Raw genomic sequence first — 16,448 nt, forward strand, 5'->3', positions numbered from 1 at the left:
CCAAAGGCAAAATTCTAACTCAGGAAGCACATCCACTTTCTACTGATTTAATTTTGAGACATAATTATGAATTAAGAGTATAGAATCATATCATATATTTCTGCTTGGGTTTTTTCAATTTCAGATTGGCGAATTATTGAGCACTACTCACCCTGCCAACAAGGCCAGCTTAACACTTTTCTGTCCTGAGGAAGGGGACTGGAAGAATTCAAACCTTGACAGACACAACCTTCAAGATTTCATCAACATTAAGCTGAATTCTTCTTATATTTTGCCTGAAATGGAAGGGCTTTCTGAATTCACAGAGTACTTGTCAGAGTCAGTGGAAGTACCATCACCATTTGATATTTTGGAGCCGCCAACATCAGGAGGCTTCCTGAAACTTTCTAAGCCTTGTTGTTACATTTTCCCTGGTGGAAGAGGAGATTCCGCGCTGTTTGCTGTGAATGGGTTCAACATGCTTATCAATGGAGGATCAGAGAGAAAATCTTGCTTCTGGAAACTCATCAGACATTTGGACAGAGTAGATTCAATTTTGCTCACTCACATTGGAGATGATAATTTGCCAGGAATTAACAGCATGTTGCAACGGAAAATAGCAGAATTGGAAGAGGAGCAGTCTCAAGGCTCTACTACCAATAGCGACTGGATGAAAAATCTAATTTCACCTGATTTGGGAGTTGTATTTCTTAATGTTCCCGAAAGCCTAGGAAACCCAGATCCTAATTTGCAATTAAAAAGAAGTGTAGAAGAGGCTTGTTTTACTTTGCAATACTTAAACAAGCTCTCCATGAAACCAGAACCTCTCTTTAGAAATATAGGAAGCAACACTGAGCCCATTATCCTTTTTCAAAAAATGGGTGTAGGGAAACTGGAAATGTATGTGCTTAACCCAGTCAAAAACAGCAAAGAAATGCAATATTTCATGCAGCAGTGGACAGGTACGAATAAAGATAAAACTGAACTAATATTACCAAATGGTCAAGAAATAGATATCCCAGTTTCCTACCTGACTTCAATCTCATCATTGATTGTATGGCATCCTGCAAACCCTGCTGAAAAAATCATCAGAGTTCTTTTCCCAGGGAACAGTACACAGTATAGCATATTAGATGGCCTAGAAAAGCTCAAACATTTGGACTTCCTTAAACAACCAATAGTGACACAAAAAGACTTAAGTGGTAACCTGACAAGTCCTGCAGTAAAGCAGACAAAACTGAAGCAGAGAACAGACAGCAAAGAAAGTCTCAAGCCAATCACTAAAACACTGTCTACAAAGACTGTCAGAAAAGAATCGAGAGAGGAGGCCTCTGACACAGGGAAATCTAGCCCACCAGAAAAAGCTCAAAAAGTAGAAAAACCCATCATAAAAAAGGAAAAACCAGCAAAAAGTGAAAGTAGGCTCTCTGTGACTGAAAAAGACCTTACGGCAAAAGAGCAACCAATTGTGAAATCTGAAACTATTGAAAAACAAACCACCGATGTGAAACCAAAAGTAATAAAGGAGAAGCATGTGAAAAAGGAAGTGAAAGTAAAATCTGAAGAAAAACAAGAGGAGAAAGAAAAGTCAAAGAAAGAGATGCCTAAGAAGGATGAAAAATCCCAGACCAGGAAAGAAGAAAAGCCTAAAAAGGATGATTTGAAGAAAGAAATAAAGAAAGAATCTAAAAAAGAGCCAAAGAAAGAAGCTGCTCCAAAAGAATCCAAAAAAGAAGAGAAAAAGGAAGTGAAAAAGGAAGAAAAGAGAGAAATCAAGAAGGTTCCTAAGGAGATAAAGAAAACCTCTGCTGCTTTGCCTGAATCAAAGAAGATTACAGCAAAGTCAAAACCACAGAAGAAGGAAGAACCCGTCAAAAAAGAAAGTGGACTTGCTGGGAAACCCAAAGAAAAAGTTAAAAGCAAGCCAGTGAAGAAAGAGCTCAAAGTGGCTGAAAAATCTGCTGCAGCAGCAACTGTTTTGGGAGCTGGGGCTGCAACAGTAGCAGCTGTAAGCCTAGCAGCCAGTGGGAAAGAACTTGAAGTCGAGAGGTCACTTATGTCCTCACCAGAAGACTTAACAAAAGATTTTGAAGAACTAAAAGCAGAAGAAGTTGAAGTCGTGAAGGAAACAAAGGAAGATAAAGTTAAAAATGAAAGCCAGCTAACTGACGTAGAACAAAAGGAAGATTATACAGTTCAAAAAGAAAAAATAGAAGGTCCAATTCATTCTCCTGATGAAGATATCACCGCTGCAGAACCTGAGGGAGAATGTGAACAAACTCCTGAAGAGCTGGAGTCTGTGGGAAAGGACAAGGTTGATGATAGTGAAAAATTTGAAGAGGAAGGAACAGGTTTTGAAGAATCTTCTGAGGCAGGCGACTATGAAGAAAAGGCTGAGACCGAGGAGGCAGAAGTACAAGGGGACAATGAAGAAGTGCCAACAAGTTTCAAAAAGCAAGGCATAAAGGATATCATTGAAACAGAGGAGATTGAAAAAGAAATGATAGAAGCCCCCGAAAATGAAAAAATGAAAGGGCTAATGTATGATAAAAAAGCAGAATTTAGAATGGAGTATGAAGATCACTATGAGGAAAATTTAGAAGAAACAACAGTTGAAAAAGCAGAAACAGAAGACACTGAAGAAGAAATTGAAGAAGACAAAACTGAGGAGGTCAAAGATGAAGAGGAAACTGAAAAAATACAAGCTGAAGGGGATTATGTCATGGCTGTAGTAGACAAAGCAGCTGAAGCTGCTGAAATGGATGATAAATATGGTTTGCCTATAACTACTCCAACTAAATTGTCAGAATCTCCGTCTCCGGCAAAGGAACCGGCATCTTCAATCCATGATGAAACTCTACCTGGTGGATCAGAAAGTGAAGCAACTGTTTCAGATGAAGAAAACAGAGAAGACCAGCCTGAGGAATTCACTGCTACTTCAGGTTATACCCAGTCCACCATTGAAATATCCAGTGAACCAACTCCAATGGATGGAATGTCAACTCCACGGGATGTAATGAGTGATGAAACAAATAATGAAGAAAGTGAATCTCCTTCCCAAGAATATGTTAACATTACTAAGTATGAGTCAGCACTATATTCTCAAGATTTTGCTAGACCTAAAATTGCTCCTCTTCCTGATGCTTTTAATGGGTTATCCGAAGGATCAAAAACAGATGCTACTGAAGGCAAAGATTATAATGTTTCAGCTTCTACCATTTCACCACCTTCTTCATTAGAGGAAGATAAATTTAACAAAACTTCCTTCCAGGATCTGTATCATTTTCGGGAAAATGAATTCAAAACTGTTAATAAATTAGAAATTTCAGAAACTTGGGAGGAGAAGAGTAGCCCGACTATAGATGAAAGTCCAGCCCCACTATCACCAGTTGCTAAAACACCTCTTAGCGAACGTAGTGTGAACTTTTCCCTAACTCCCAATGAGATTAAAACTTCAACTGAGCCTGTGTCTCTCACAACACTGCCAGAAAAACACCACGAAACCCAGGAAGAACAGTGCCCCAGCCCTGATGATAAAACATTAGAAGTGGTATCCCCTTCACAATCAGCTGCTGGAAGTGCTGGTCACACTCCTTATTATCAGTCTCCCACTGATGAAAAGTCAAACCAACTTCCAACTGAGATTCCTGGAAAGACAACTGAAGTGCCAATCAGTGTTGAAGTTAGTGATGCCAAAGACAATGTTGCAAAACACAGAATAAGCCCAATGGATGAACCTGTGCCTGATTCTGAATCGCCTTTTGAGAAAGTGCTTTCACCTTTGCGAAGTCCACCACTTATTGGTACAGAATCTTCTTATGATGCATTTTTAAGTGCTGATATAAAATCTCTCAAAGAAACTGAAACCACCTTTGAAAAGAAAAGTGAAACAGATGATTCCGTGTTGCAGGAGAGCTCAGTTTCTGAAGTTACTTCAACAAACATTTTCCAAGAGCAGCAGGATGAAAAAGATTTGGAGCTGACACCTCCAAAATCAGACATTCTTCTAGAAAAGAAAAAGGATGATTTAGAAACTTCAGAAATTCAGTCTGCATTAGTTTTGGATGAGAGGAAGCTGGCAGAGGTCTCTCCTACTCAGGTGGATATTAGTCATTTAGGCTATTTCAAAGAGGACACTAAAATGTCAATATCTGAAAGTACCGTCTCTGATAAATCTGCAACTCCTGTTGATGAAGTTGTAGCAGAAGATACTTATTCCCATATTGAAGGAGTTGCATCTGTTTCTACAGCATCTGTTGCTACTAGTTCATTCCCAGAACCAACTACTGATGATGTATCTCCTTCGTTACATGCTGAGGTTGGATCTCCTCACTCTACTGAAGTTGATGATTCTCTCTCTGTGTCTGTTGTACAAACACCGACTACATTTCAAGAAACAGAAATGTCTCCATCTAAAGAAGAGTGTCCAAGACCAATGTCTATTTCTCCACCAGACTTTTCTCCTAAAACAGCAAAGTCAAGAACACCAATACTAGATCATAGATCTCCCGAACAATTGACTATGTCAGTAGAATTTGGACAAGATTCACCTGAACAGTCTTTGGCCATGGATTTTAGCAGACAGTCACCTGAGCAACCCATAGTAGGTGCTGGTGTGCACCATATATCTGAAAATGGTCCCACAGAAGTTGATTTTAGCCCTTCAGACATGCAGGAACATGGATTTCCAGATAAAATATCACCAGTGGAACAAGTGTGTTTTAGCCACGAGAAGGATATTTCAGAAATTATTTCCGTTTCTCAGATAGAGGCTTCACCTTCACCTTCCACTTCTTCTGTCCATACACCTTCACAGGCAAGTTCTCCCCTGCAAGAAGAAATCCTATCAGCTGTTACACATCCTAGTGATATGCCATTACATTCTACATTTCCATCAGAAAAAATGCAAAGCTTGGGAGAGAAACTCTCACCAAAGTCTGATTTATCTTCATTGACACCACGGGAATCTTCTCCTTTGTATTCACCTAGTTTTTCAGATTCACCACCCATAATGAAAGAAACAATGGCTGCTTCTCAGTCATCTCTATTATCATTGCACGTATCCCCAGACAAATTGTTTGGCTATCATACATCAATTGTTCAAGATCCTGAGACAAAACATGGCCAAGAGCTTCTAGTATCTAAGGATCAGGAAGATACTGAAGAAACATCCATATCACCAGAACCTCTTATTTACTCTTATAAGGAAACTGGAAGAACCACTAGGTCACCTGAGGCTATTAGTTATTCCTATGAAAAAACAGAGGAAGTCACTGAATCCCCTGAAACTTTTGATTACAACTATGCTGCAACAAAGGAAATCACTGGATCAATAGAGGCAGATAGTTATTCCTACGAAAAAACAGAAAAAACCACCAAGTCACCAGAAGCCCTTGATTATTCTTATGAAAAATCCCCCAAACTGTCAGAGTCTGTCCATTATCCTTTTGAATATGCAGAGAAAGCTACCAAATCACCTGACATTTCAAGTTATCGCTTTGAGAATGACAAATACTTTGTTTCAGAAAAATCTGAAATCCGTCAAGATGTTGATTTATGTCTTGTCTCATCCTGTGAATACAAGCATCCCAAAACAGAACTGTCACCTTCTTTTATAAATCCTAACCCCTTAGAATGGTTTGCAAATGAAGAACAATCTCAAGACCAAGAAAAGCTGTTGGTTCAGTCCGGAGGGGCTCCACCACCCTCTGGAGGAAAACAGCCAGCTCGCCTGTGTGGTGAAACGCCCCCGACTTCTGTAAGCGAATCTGCTCCATCACAGACCGACTCAGATGTACCCCCTGAAACAGAAGAGTGTCCTTCCATTACAGCAGATGCTAACATTGATTCAGAAGATGAATCTGAAACGATACCGACAGATAAAACAATTACATATGAACACATTGACCCTCCCCCAGTCCCTGTTCAAGATCGCAGCCCTTCGCCTAGGCACCCAGATGTCTCCATGGTTGATCCGGAGACATTACCTATTGACCAGAATCTAGGAAAACCTTTGAAAAAGGATCTGAAAGAAAAAACAAAAACAAAAAAGCAGGGGACTAAGACCAAATCTTCCTCTCCTGCCAAGAAGAGTGATAGCAAACCTAAGCAAGTGGCTTCTCCAAAACCTGCTGGCTTGAAGGAATCATTAGATAAAGTTTCCAGAACAGCTTCTCCGAAGAAGAAGGAGTCTGTGGAGAAAGCTGCCAAAAATATCTCTACTCCAGAGATAAAATCATCTCATAATGAAGAGAAAGATAAGGAAACTAAGAATGCGGCCAATTCTACAACATCAAAGTCAGCAAAGACCACAACTTCAGGTGAGATAATCTCATATATCAGCTTCCTTCAACCTATTGTCTTTGAGACGTACCAGACTGCAGCACTCAAAATCCTCAGCCTTCATTGATAGCTCTAGTGTAACTAAAGAGAACATAGGATATTTTTCTGTAGCTGTATTTAAACCTACCTGTTTTAAAAGCCATTATTTTACATGAGGACCATTAAAATAGCATTAATTTAGTTTATTTCAGACTTGTTAACCTGAATGATTTTAGCATGATTCAACTTCAAAAAACATTGGGTTTTTTTAATGAAACATTTATGTTTGTCTACAAGTGTTTCTAAACAGTATTTCAGAATAGTGTGTAGCTGTGCAAGACAAAACAAAATTACTACAGTAAATATTTTACCATGTGGACAGTATACTAGCATTTTTAAGAATCAAGGAGTACACATTCCAGTCCAGTTCAATTTAAAGATGGCAGTTGGAATGTAGAAAAATATTACTGCTGTGATTTTTCATGAAATGTTTTCAAAAGGAGGGGGGAAGGATAAGAAGAAGCAAAAACAAACTTAGACCCCTTTCATGAGAAACATTATAGTTTGAAAGAAAAATAGAAAAATGTCTATCAAGCAGGTTCCCTAGTCAAATCAAGATAATTGTAGAATGCAGAGTTCTTTCATGTTAAAAAAAGGACTAGAAATTTTAGAACTTAAAATATTCAGATCATTTTACACCCCTCACAAGTCTTAGGATTTTAAAGAAAGGTATCAAAGTTTGTCATAATGGCTGATATATTATTCCTTCTTCAAAAAATCATGCTTCAAATTGGGATTAGATGGAATATAAATAAACATAATCTGTTGTTACAGGAAAATTGTATGGAAATTTCTTTTTGAACTTTGCCTAGTATAGCAAAAGTAAAAAAAAAATGCTGAATGGATAGTAGCTATTCAACTTAAAGTGCCTATCCTTCTCTAACTGTTCATTTAAAGATATTTTGGATTTTAAAACCCATATTTCCTTCACAGACAAATCCAAGTTATGGAATTGGAACTTAATACATCAGTTGTTATGCTACGTTTTAGTTTATAGTTATCATCAGTATTTGAGAAAGCAAATGAAAAATTACTGCATTAAGAAATGACAATATTTCTGTCAGTGATTGCTAGAAAATTTAAAACCTGTGTTTATAAGTCAGAATAATTCAGTGTCAAACTAGATTCAACAACATTGGAAAACAACCTTAAATGGTTAAAATGATGGATAATGTTCTTCTTAGTCGAAGGAGAATACTGCTCTTAACATACATAGCAATTTGTGGTCAGATACTTAGTTTAAAAATAGCCACTGAGCATTGTGTTACTTTCTGCTAACCAAAGTGATGGTACTAATGTTTTAATTTATATTTAAATGTTAAAGAAAGTTAATACTTTTTGATACTACTGAGCTGGGGAAGGTTACTATAATTTGAAACCATAATATTAGAAAGAAATATAAGCTGCCCAGAGTCATTGAGAATTGGGTAGCCTATAAATTGAATACATTATTATTACATACAGAACAATGTGAAATCACAGTAAATTATTATTACTATCTGTTCACAACAATATGAAGTCACAGCTGCAATTTGTAGCTGGTTTTAGTCTTTATATGCATTGAGTTCTATCCAAAAACTTAAGATGTTATTATGTGTTGGTGTAGTATAAGTGAGGATTCAAGCAGTGTGATATTTTGTAATTGACAGATGGAAAATTTGTCAATACACAGATTTTCAAAGCTCTATCTAGTGTGCTCATAACCACTGTAAGCACCACAGCTGGTTTATGCCACAAGGTTTCAGTTTTGATTTTCAGGTCTGGATATTTTATGTTCTTCTCCATTCTTTGTCTTCTATTCTACTATCCCCTAGTATTGCCACATCAATCATCCATACTTTCTTCTTTTAACGTCAACTGTATCTGGTGTGTTGGGGTCTTTTTTTTTGTTTTTGATTAGCATGCACTAACATCTTGTGCCTGCCCAACAAGGTGACAGCAATTAAACAATTTTGATTGATCTGAAAAAAGGGCAGACATAGATAATAATTGTGTAAGCGATCCCCAAGAAATATTAGACTATAGGCTAGAATGGGAGTGTTTAAAAGTATCTTGGCCATGGGCAGGAGCAGATTATTTCTATATGATTTTTCCAAGGAAACTAAAAATCAAGCTTTATCCTCTTAATGCTTGTGCTCCCGAATCTCTTACATTTCACCTTCCTTGTAATATGTGATATTCAGAACCCATGTGGTGTAATACATCAGGTATTGGACTATGAGCAGGGAAACTATGTTTATGTGTATGGATGCATGCATGCATGCATTCTGGTCCCTCTCAAGTAAGAAAGCACACTGGATGGCTTTGGACCAGTCATTCTCTTCTCAGCCCAATTTCTTTCACAGTTGTTGTAGGGAGAAAATGGGAGAAAGGAGCACTATGTATGCTGCTTTGTGTTCCTGTATAAAAAAAATGGAATATAAATAAAATAAAATAAAATAAAATGAACGCATTCATACATATACACAAACAGGCATGTATGCATACATACACACATATGGTTAATAACTTATTCTTTTTGTACATATCTTGTTCTGTTCACTAAGTACATTTATATAGTACAAATATCTGATTTTATCAACCGCTTAAATTCCACAGGATAATTCAAAACCATTAAAAATATATGAACATGACAGCTGGAGCTTGATGTGTCAGTCTGTCCAACTTGAGTTTATCATTAGTAGACAATGTTTATTACCACAAACTGAGATAGGACTCTTATTTATTTATTATTTTTTTAGGACCTGGAAATGGGAAACCAACAAAATCTATAGCTGTGCCTCCAGGACCTCCTATGTATTTGGACCTGGTCTATATTCCCAACCACAGCAATAGCAAGAATGTTGATATAGAATTTTTCAAGAGGGTGAGATCATCCTATTATGTTGTGAGTGGGAATGATCCTGCTGCTGAAGAACCAAGCAGGGCTGTCTTGGATTCCCTGTTGGAAGGCAAAGCTCAGTGGGGCAGCAATATGCAGGTACGTTCTCCAGAATCTATGAAGTAAAGGAAAGCCCATTAAAAATAAGATGCTAAGAATCATCTTTTAGTTATCTGAATTCAGTAACGAAACCTAAAGGGGAAGAACTTGCTTTTGTTTAAAATTACAAGATAAGAAAAGTGGTACATCTAAATCATCTGAAAGAGTTGGGTTTTTTTAACTCAGGAGAGTTGATTGAGTAATTTGTAATTGATTAATCGTGTATTCTGTGTGTAATACTGCGATCATAGTGACAGCACTTCCTGGGGCAAAATAAATATTCATTTTTCTCCATTCCCTAAAGTGGGATGCCAATGAGAACTGCAAGATGGGTAGCAAATAAACTTGAAAAATAAAGAAAATAAATAAATAAAAAATATTGGATCTCTCCTCTTCCCTGGTTACTTTGCACTCAGTGTTCCCTCATCCCTAAACTCTGATATTGAGAAGAATTTGAAAGTTTTGGTGCTTAGAGCAGAATCAATGAAGATCCAAATGATCCTCAGCACTGCTAACTTTTCACCATGAGTCTCAATGTTTGAAAATGGATCTAAGTGGATTCACTCCCATTGGAGGAAATGAAAAGACTTCTTTTCAACTGAAGAACAGAATCAAGAAAACAAGGTAGTGAACACTACTTTCTACTCCCACCTCAGTGGTGGGTTCCTCCCGGTTCGACAAATGGGTTCTTCCCCCCCCCCCGCGCCCCCCCCCCACATTATTCTTACCTTTTATTTGGCCTCACCCCCAATCTATTGCTGCCTCCTGAGTCCCAGCTGATGGCTAGAGGGAAAAAAAATGTTTAAACTCTTGCCATGGGGCTTCAAAGGGCCACCCTACAGCTGATCAGTGTTAAAAGAAAACAAATGAGTAGACCGGTGCCTGCAAAAATAAATGGTTAGACCAGTGCCTGCAAAAATACATGAGTAGACCAGTGCCTGCAAAAATAAATGGTTAGACCAGTGCCTGCAAAAAATAAATGGGTAGATCGGTACAGCTCTGCAAGCAGTTAAAAGCCTGGTAGACCAGTACCTCTGCTAAATCCTAAATAATTGTCACATGACCATCAAGCCATGCCCACAAAATAAGCCACGCCCACAGAACCGGTAGTAAAAAAATTTAGAACCCACCCCTGTCCCATTTAGCCAGTTTGTTGCTGGCAGAAAGGAAAGCACCAGTATGATTTTTTAGTTAACCAAATATTTTAAAAAGAAATAAAGATAGATCTGTAAAAAAAAATAAAAATATATAGAATGGAAGTGATCTCTACTGAAATGTAAATCAACATCAAACCACTATAATATGAAGTTTAATCCAGGAATTTCAAGAGGATTATGAGTAGATTACTATATTCGATTGTTCACTACTTGCTCTGAATTATTTTGATAGCCCAGCTGAGAAGTTGAACATAAGCCTAGAAAAAGATTATGTTCAATTGGACCTATAGTTGTATGTAAGTGCAGCAGGGTTGTTATATGTCTTGCCTTACATTCTCTTCTCGTGACTATTTTTGGATAACTCTGCTAGTACAGCATCTTCTTTCAGGCATAGAAGTACTTTTACGAAAACTAAATAGCCTAAACAGAAAAACCTTCTTTTGAGAATTAAGTACATCGTGTACTTTCTCTAGCTGTGTTGAAATATAAACTTGTTTGGAAATAACAGGTCTAGTCCAACACATCTGGAGGGCATGATGGTGTGAAGGAATAATGTTTATGCTGCTTTTCTCACATGGAAGAAATCAACTTACATTTTATCAAATTTTGTTTCCATGCGTACATAATTAATTTATTTCCACTGCTTAATGATATAAAGCTAACTTCTAAGATCATATGCAAAAAGGTTTTCTCCTTAAAAAAAATACTTTTTGCACTTTTTACATTTATTTATATTTACGTATATGGCCACCCATCTTACCAGTGTGACTCTGGCTAGCTAACATGAATCTAAATGCAATATAAATACAATACATGTATTAAAAATCCACTTAGTTGCATACTTCCCAAAATATTTTTCTGTGCCCCAAATACTGTGCCAGGCAAGGATCCAATTATAGAAAAGAGGCCTTCACATTTCTAAAATAATGGTTAATAAAATTTTAGCAATAATTACCTAACAGAATTTTGACATTTTGAAAAGTACTAAAATGAAAAACTTATCTAAAGATTGTTGTGTCTGTGGAACACTGTGTTATAAAAGTGTAGAAAGTACATAAATAATAGATGCAATATATTCTCAGTAGTATTTCTCTAGATATAATAAGAATGGTGGTGCCCTAAGGGATTCTGCTTTTCAAAATCCCTCTATATACTGCTAAAATACTCTTTCCTGTAATCTTTACCTGGGCTAAACGATGCATCATAGAGCAAAAAATTTCTGAGTCAAGGTACCTCAAATGGACTAACTTATAGAATGTGTCCAAAATCTGGGAGTCATAATTCCTATAGAATTAAAAATTAGAAGATTTTATAAAATACTTTATCATATAAACATTATCATAAAGCAGTTTATGACATAATACAAAATGTCATACCACATCCTGTGCCAATGTTTGACTGGGCTGTATAGTTCAACATGGCCTATTTTCAAAGCAGATCCACTTCTGAATGTATCCCAACTTTTTCAGTGAAGGCAATGCATTATAAACTCTGTCACTGTTGAAGACATTGAAGAATCTGGTTAGGAAATATCTCTGAAAGGATCATCCAATGGTCACAGATTGTCTAATAATAACTAATTGTCTCCCTATATCCAGTTATTTCTTCTGATGGTTTAAGCTTTTCCAATTGGCCATTCTCCAGATGTGTTGGGATGGTCTGAGAAGGTTATTGTAATTCCAACACATCTAAATGATGCCAAATTTGGTAAGATTATGCACAGGTATTTACAACGATACTACCAGTAGTTGGTTGGTAGTGCAGTCACAGGGCTTTACAAAACTCCCAGTTTGAGAATTTCATGTTTTAGAGAATTTCAGAATGCTCTGTTCCTTACTGATATGATGTTGTCAGGGAGGGATTCACTTCCAGAAATTGCTGAATCATCCCACAGCAAACAATTTTCCATTCCAGGGTTGTGCACATCCATAGAGTGTCAGTACTGTAGTGAGATTTTTTATTGTTCTTCCTTTTGTAATTTCTTCTCCAATGTACTCTTTATATGACAGGTGACATTAATCCCAACGCATGATTCAGAAGTGATGAGGGAATGGTACCAAGAGACCCACGAGAAACAACAGGATCTTAACATCATGGTTTTGGCAAGCAGTAGCACCGTGGTTATGCAAGATGAATCTTTCCCTGCATGCAAGATTGAACTGTAAAAAAAAAAAAAAAAAAAAAAAAGCAATGCATTTCAACTTTAAACTTTGTTTCCAGAAATTCTTGAATTTGAAAATACTTTTTCTAAAAATATAATCCATCTAATTCAGCTGCTGAACTATATATACCTGCCAAATGCTATACTGTATCAGAGTGATGCAAGTCACTATTTTTTTTTTCAGTCTTTGCTAATTGCTAAGGGAAATAACAGTATTCCCACCATAGGGTTCAAATTACTGCAAAACCTGCAGATTCAGGTTCATCTTCATTGAACACTAGGAAACCATGCACTAGCAAACACTGCTGACTTCTGCCAGGTTGTGGGCATTTGCCCTTGGAAGAAACAGAGAAAAGATGGAGAGAGAGAGGAGGGGAGGGGAAAGATGAGTTGGATGGCATAGAGGAGAATAAAATAATTAATTCTGCATTAGTTACAAAGCAGTCAGTGATTTACCTCCCGCAGTCTAGCATCCTAGAGAAAGAAATATTTGGGGTTTTTTTTCAGAGTAGGCATATTTAATTTAGTGACATCTTAGCTAGAACATTAAGTGAAACAATGTGGTTTTGAAGGAACATTGCATTGGAAACACTTACTATTGGCAACTTCCCATTCAGTGTTTCATTGTCACGTAACACAATTCTCTTAGACAAAATACGTATGTAGTTTGAACCCCATTCAGTTTACCATGCGGATATATTGGTCTAAGGCATGCTCCCAGTGAAAATTCAGAGTTCTTTCAAATTTGACAAACTTGCATGCTAAAACACCTGGGTCACTGACAAGTTTACTGAAGCAAAATACCAAAGCAGTTGGGAGTACCTATGGTAGACAATTTGCCTTAGAAAGTGACTTGAATGTACAAAGATACTTGATGCACTTATTTTTTAATGCAAGATAGCAAGTTTATAAAACATCTGTGTAGGATTATAGTTACACCAGTACAGAACTATGCGTGTGCAGTGTGTGCTATTGGAAACCTCTCTGATTGGTCAAACAGCTTGGTGCTATGAATTATGTATGTAAGTTGAACTCTTCATTGGTGCACCTGAACAGCAAACCTTGTTTGAAGTTATTATTATTTTTTTCCCCTCTTTTTTTCCTGCTTCCTGGAGGCATGAAAGAAAAGGTGTTCAGTACCAGAAATTCAAAATAACAAAAATATATGGGATGATACAAAAAGGTTGTCTGCACATCTGTACAGTCTTTGAAGCTTTCTTTTGTCTTACATTAGTTTGACTGTTAATTTAAGAGTGAATATGGGGACAAATGTACAGAATTTTTTTAGCTGTGCATGAACTTTTAATAGATGAATTTTTAAACATGTTTTGTTTACAGGAAAATGCAGAAAAAAAAACCCCAGATGAAGGCGAATTTTTTAGTAGTTTTGTAAGACAACGCATAGTGTTATTTTGAGTTCTGGTGAGAATGAAGTACGATAAAACAGTACCATATTTATTGAACGTAGCTGACTGCCAAGGATTATCTTGCGGAGAGCACACTAGCAATATCGTTATGTGTTAGTGATCAAAGAACTAAGGACTGAAAGGTTAGTGCGCTTTCTTTTAAACCAGGCAGCTTGGATTGGAGGCTATTCCATGGCTTTATGCAATCCAAGGAGTCATTTTTGATGACACTATTTCAGTACCAATAAACACAGCTTACGACTGGGGGGTGGGGGTTGCATCAAACCACACTTTGTGACATTACAAGCAGTCCTGTGAGACACCTGTCAAACCCTCCAGTGTTAGTTGGGCAGCAGAGATCTTGACTTAATTTTCCTAAGTATTCCTTTATCCTACACTGTCTTAAGTAAAATTAATTGAAGGATCCTTCCCCAAAGTAAAACCAGAACAGGGTATACTGTATATAATGTGATTCTGTGAAATCATAGAAACGTGCAAAATGTAATCCTGGCCACAGATTTTAACTGATGAGAGCCTCAGCTCCCAAGTTCTTCAAAACTTCTAATTCCTAGAATTACAGGAAGGAGAGCGGCTGATCAGGATTTCTTAGTCAGATGGGATTTAATATTCCGCACCTTTTCAAATTAGCACACAGAAAAACAAAGTATGCAAAATTTATTCAGGTATGCATAATTTCTACAGATTACAGGAATCAATTTTATGTGTGACTGAGTTTGGGTTGTTTGGTCACACATTGTTCCACTTGGCTTCGTAGCAGTAGCAATTGAGTGGTGATGCTAGCATACCATACAGTATGCAACCACACTGCTTTCTCCCTGCCACTTACAGTACCTGCTAGGGTTGCAGGGTTCTCTGGTTCTTCTCTCATCAAACATGCCACCATTCCATTTAGCCTAACAAACTACATGTGCCTGGCCTAGTGCAAACTTACTTGCTTATTTTTTCATGTTCAAGACCACCTCTACCGGGAAGCCTACAATTTCATTATAAGACAGATGGAAATGAAAAGTCAGAAAAATAAGAAAATGTGTGATAACAGATAATAATATTTCTCATGCTGGTATAGTATTTTCATGACCAGAGTACATGTTATCACTACCTGTAATAATACCTCCATTCTCCTTAATGTTTTACTTTGCAGCTCTGTACAGAATTTTCACAATCTCATTCTTTCTATAATAGGAATTTGTATTGTTTTATGCCAACCATGTTTTCAGAATGCTCTGATTTCATTAAGTAGGGGACAACTACAGCATTTTGTTTATTATATGTTATATAATTTATTTTAATTGTTGCATTGTTTATTTTTGTTCTATTTTGCTAATTTTTATATATTTTTAATATTATTTTAGATCCTCTTTAATTTGGGCTGGGTAGCCCAATTAATGCTGTGAAATATTGTTTATGTTTTGTGGATTTAAAAATTCTAATACTTTGTTTTTGTTTGACAATTCTAGCAATGCCTTTTTATTTATTATTTTACCTTTATCCAAGAAACGCTTCTGTTCTTGTAGCTCTTTATTTTTCTTGGAACAGCATAGATGGAAGCTCTATGGGTTAGATTCCAAGTCTTAAAAAAAAAACTAGTATGATTGTGGAATGAAAAATTCGGGAAAAATGTATTTTTGAAAGAAGCAGGATAGCTGAATTCGTAATTGTGAATGCTGCTTTTGGGAAATGCAGCAGTGGGAAAACATTGTCTTGGTACCCATTAAACAGAAATAACTACATGTTATTTGATATATTCCTGAATGTTATTCCCCCATACCTCATCCCCTTTCTTAGCCCAACAGTTGCTATTTCTAATACAATTCTATTATCATCCACTAATGTGATACAGTCCTAAGCATATGTTCGTCCACATTGGATGACCCAGGCCGATAGTACTGACAGAAGGTTAAAATGTAAGCATTTACTGGGCAAAGCTGTTACTCTACCACATTGTTTTCATTGTTTACTTATCCAAGTTGGCCACCTTGAAAACATCTTAGCAATGGCCATGCTGGCTGGGAAATTCTGGAGAAATTCATCTGGAGAGTTCCTTAATATGGAAATATTGACTTAGATGATTTATTCTGAGAAGGTGCCAAGCAATTGCAATCGGCTCTGCCAACTAACAATGCAATATTCCATTTATTATTGATTACAGATTAACAGAGTTGGAAGGGACCTTATAGGTCATCTAGTCCAACCCTCTGCTCAAGCAGGAGACCCTACACATTTCTGACAAATGGCAGTCCAATCTCTTCTTGAAAGTCTCAAATGATGAAGATCCCACAACTTCCGAAGGCAAGCTGTTCCATTGGTTGATTGTTCTCACTGTCAGAAAGTTCCTCCTTATTACTAGGTTGAATCTCTCGTGG

General features: G+C 37.0%; 1 protein-coding gene across 2 annotated transcripts in view; it reads left to right on the top strand.

Annotated features, from left to right (window-relative positions):
• Positions 1-13,801, top strand: part of MAP1B (microtubule associated protein 1B) — a 58,238-nt gene extending 44,437 nt beyond the window's left edge. For both annotated transcript variants that reach the window (XM_070938806.1, XM_070938805.1), the window contains 3 exons: positions 125-6,299; positions 9,102-9,340; positions 12,507-13,801. In XM_070938806.1, the coding sequence (XP_070794907.1) occupies positions 125-6,299; positions 9,102-9,340; positions 12,507-12,662 (6,570 nt within the window). In that variant the 3' untranslated portion in view covers positions 12,663-13,801. The remainder of the gene's footprint in view (positions 1-124; positions 6,300-9,101; positions 9,341-12,506) is intronic.
• Positions 13,802-16,448: the final 2,647 nt, after the last annotated feature.

This window comes from Pituophis catenifer, unplaced genomic scaffold (genome assembly GCF_029215685.1).
Source record: "Pituophis catenifer annectens isolate HBS135680 unplaced genomic scaffold, rPitCat1.0.hap2 SCAF_2, whole genome shotgun sequence".
In the NCBI taxonomy this organism is placed as follows: Eukaryota; Metazoa; Chordata; class Lepidosauria; order Squamata; family Colubridae; genus Pituophis; species Pituophis catenifer.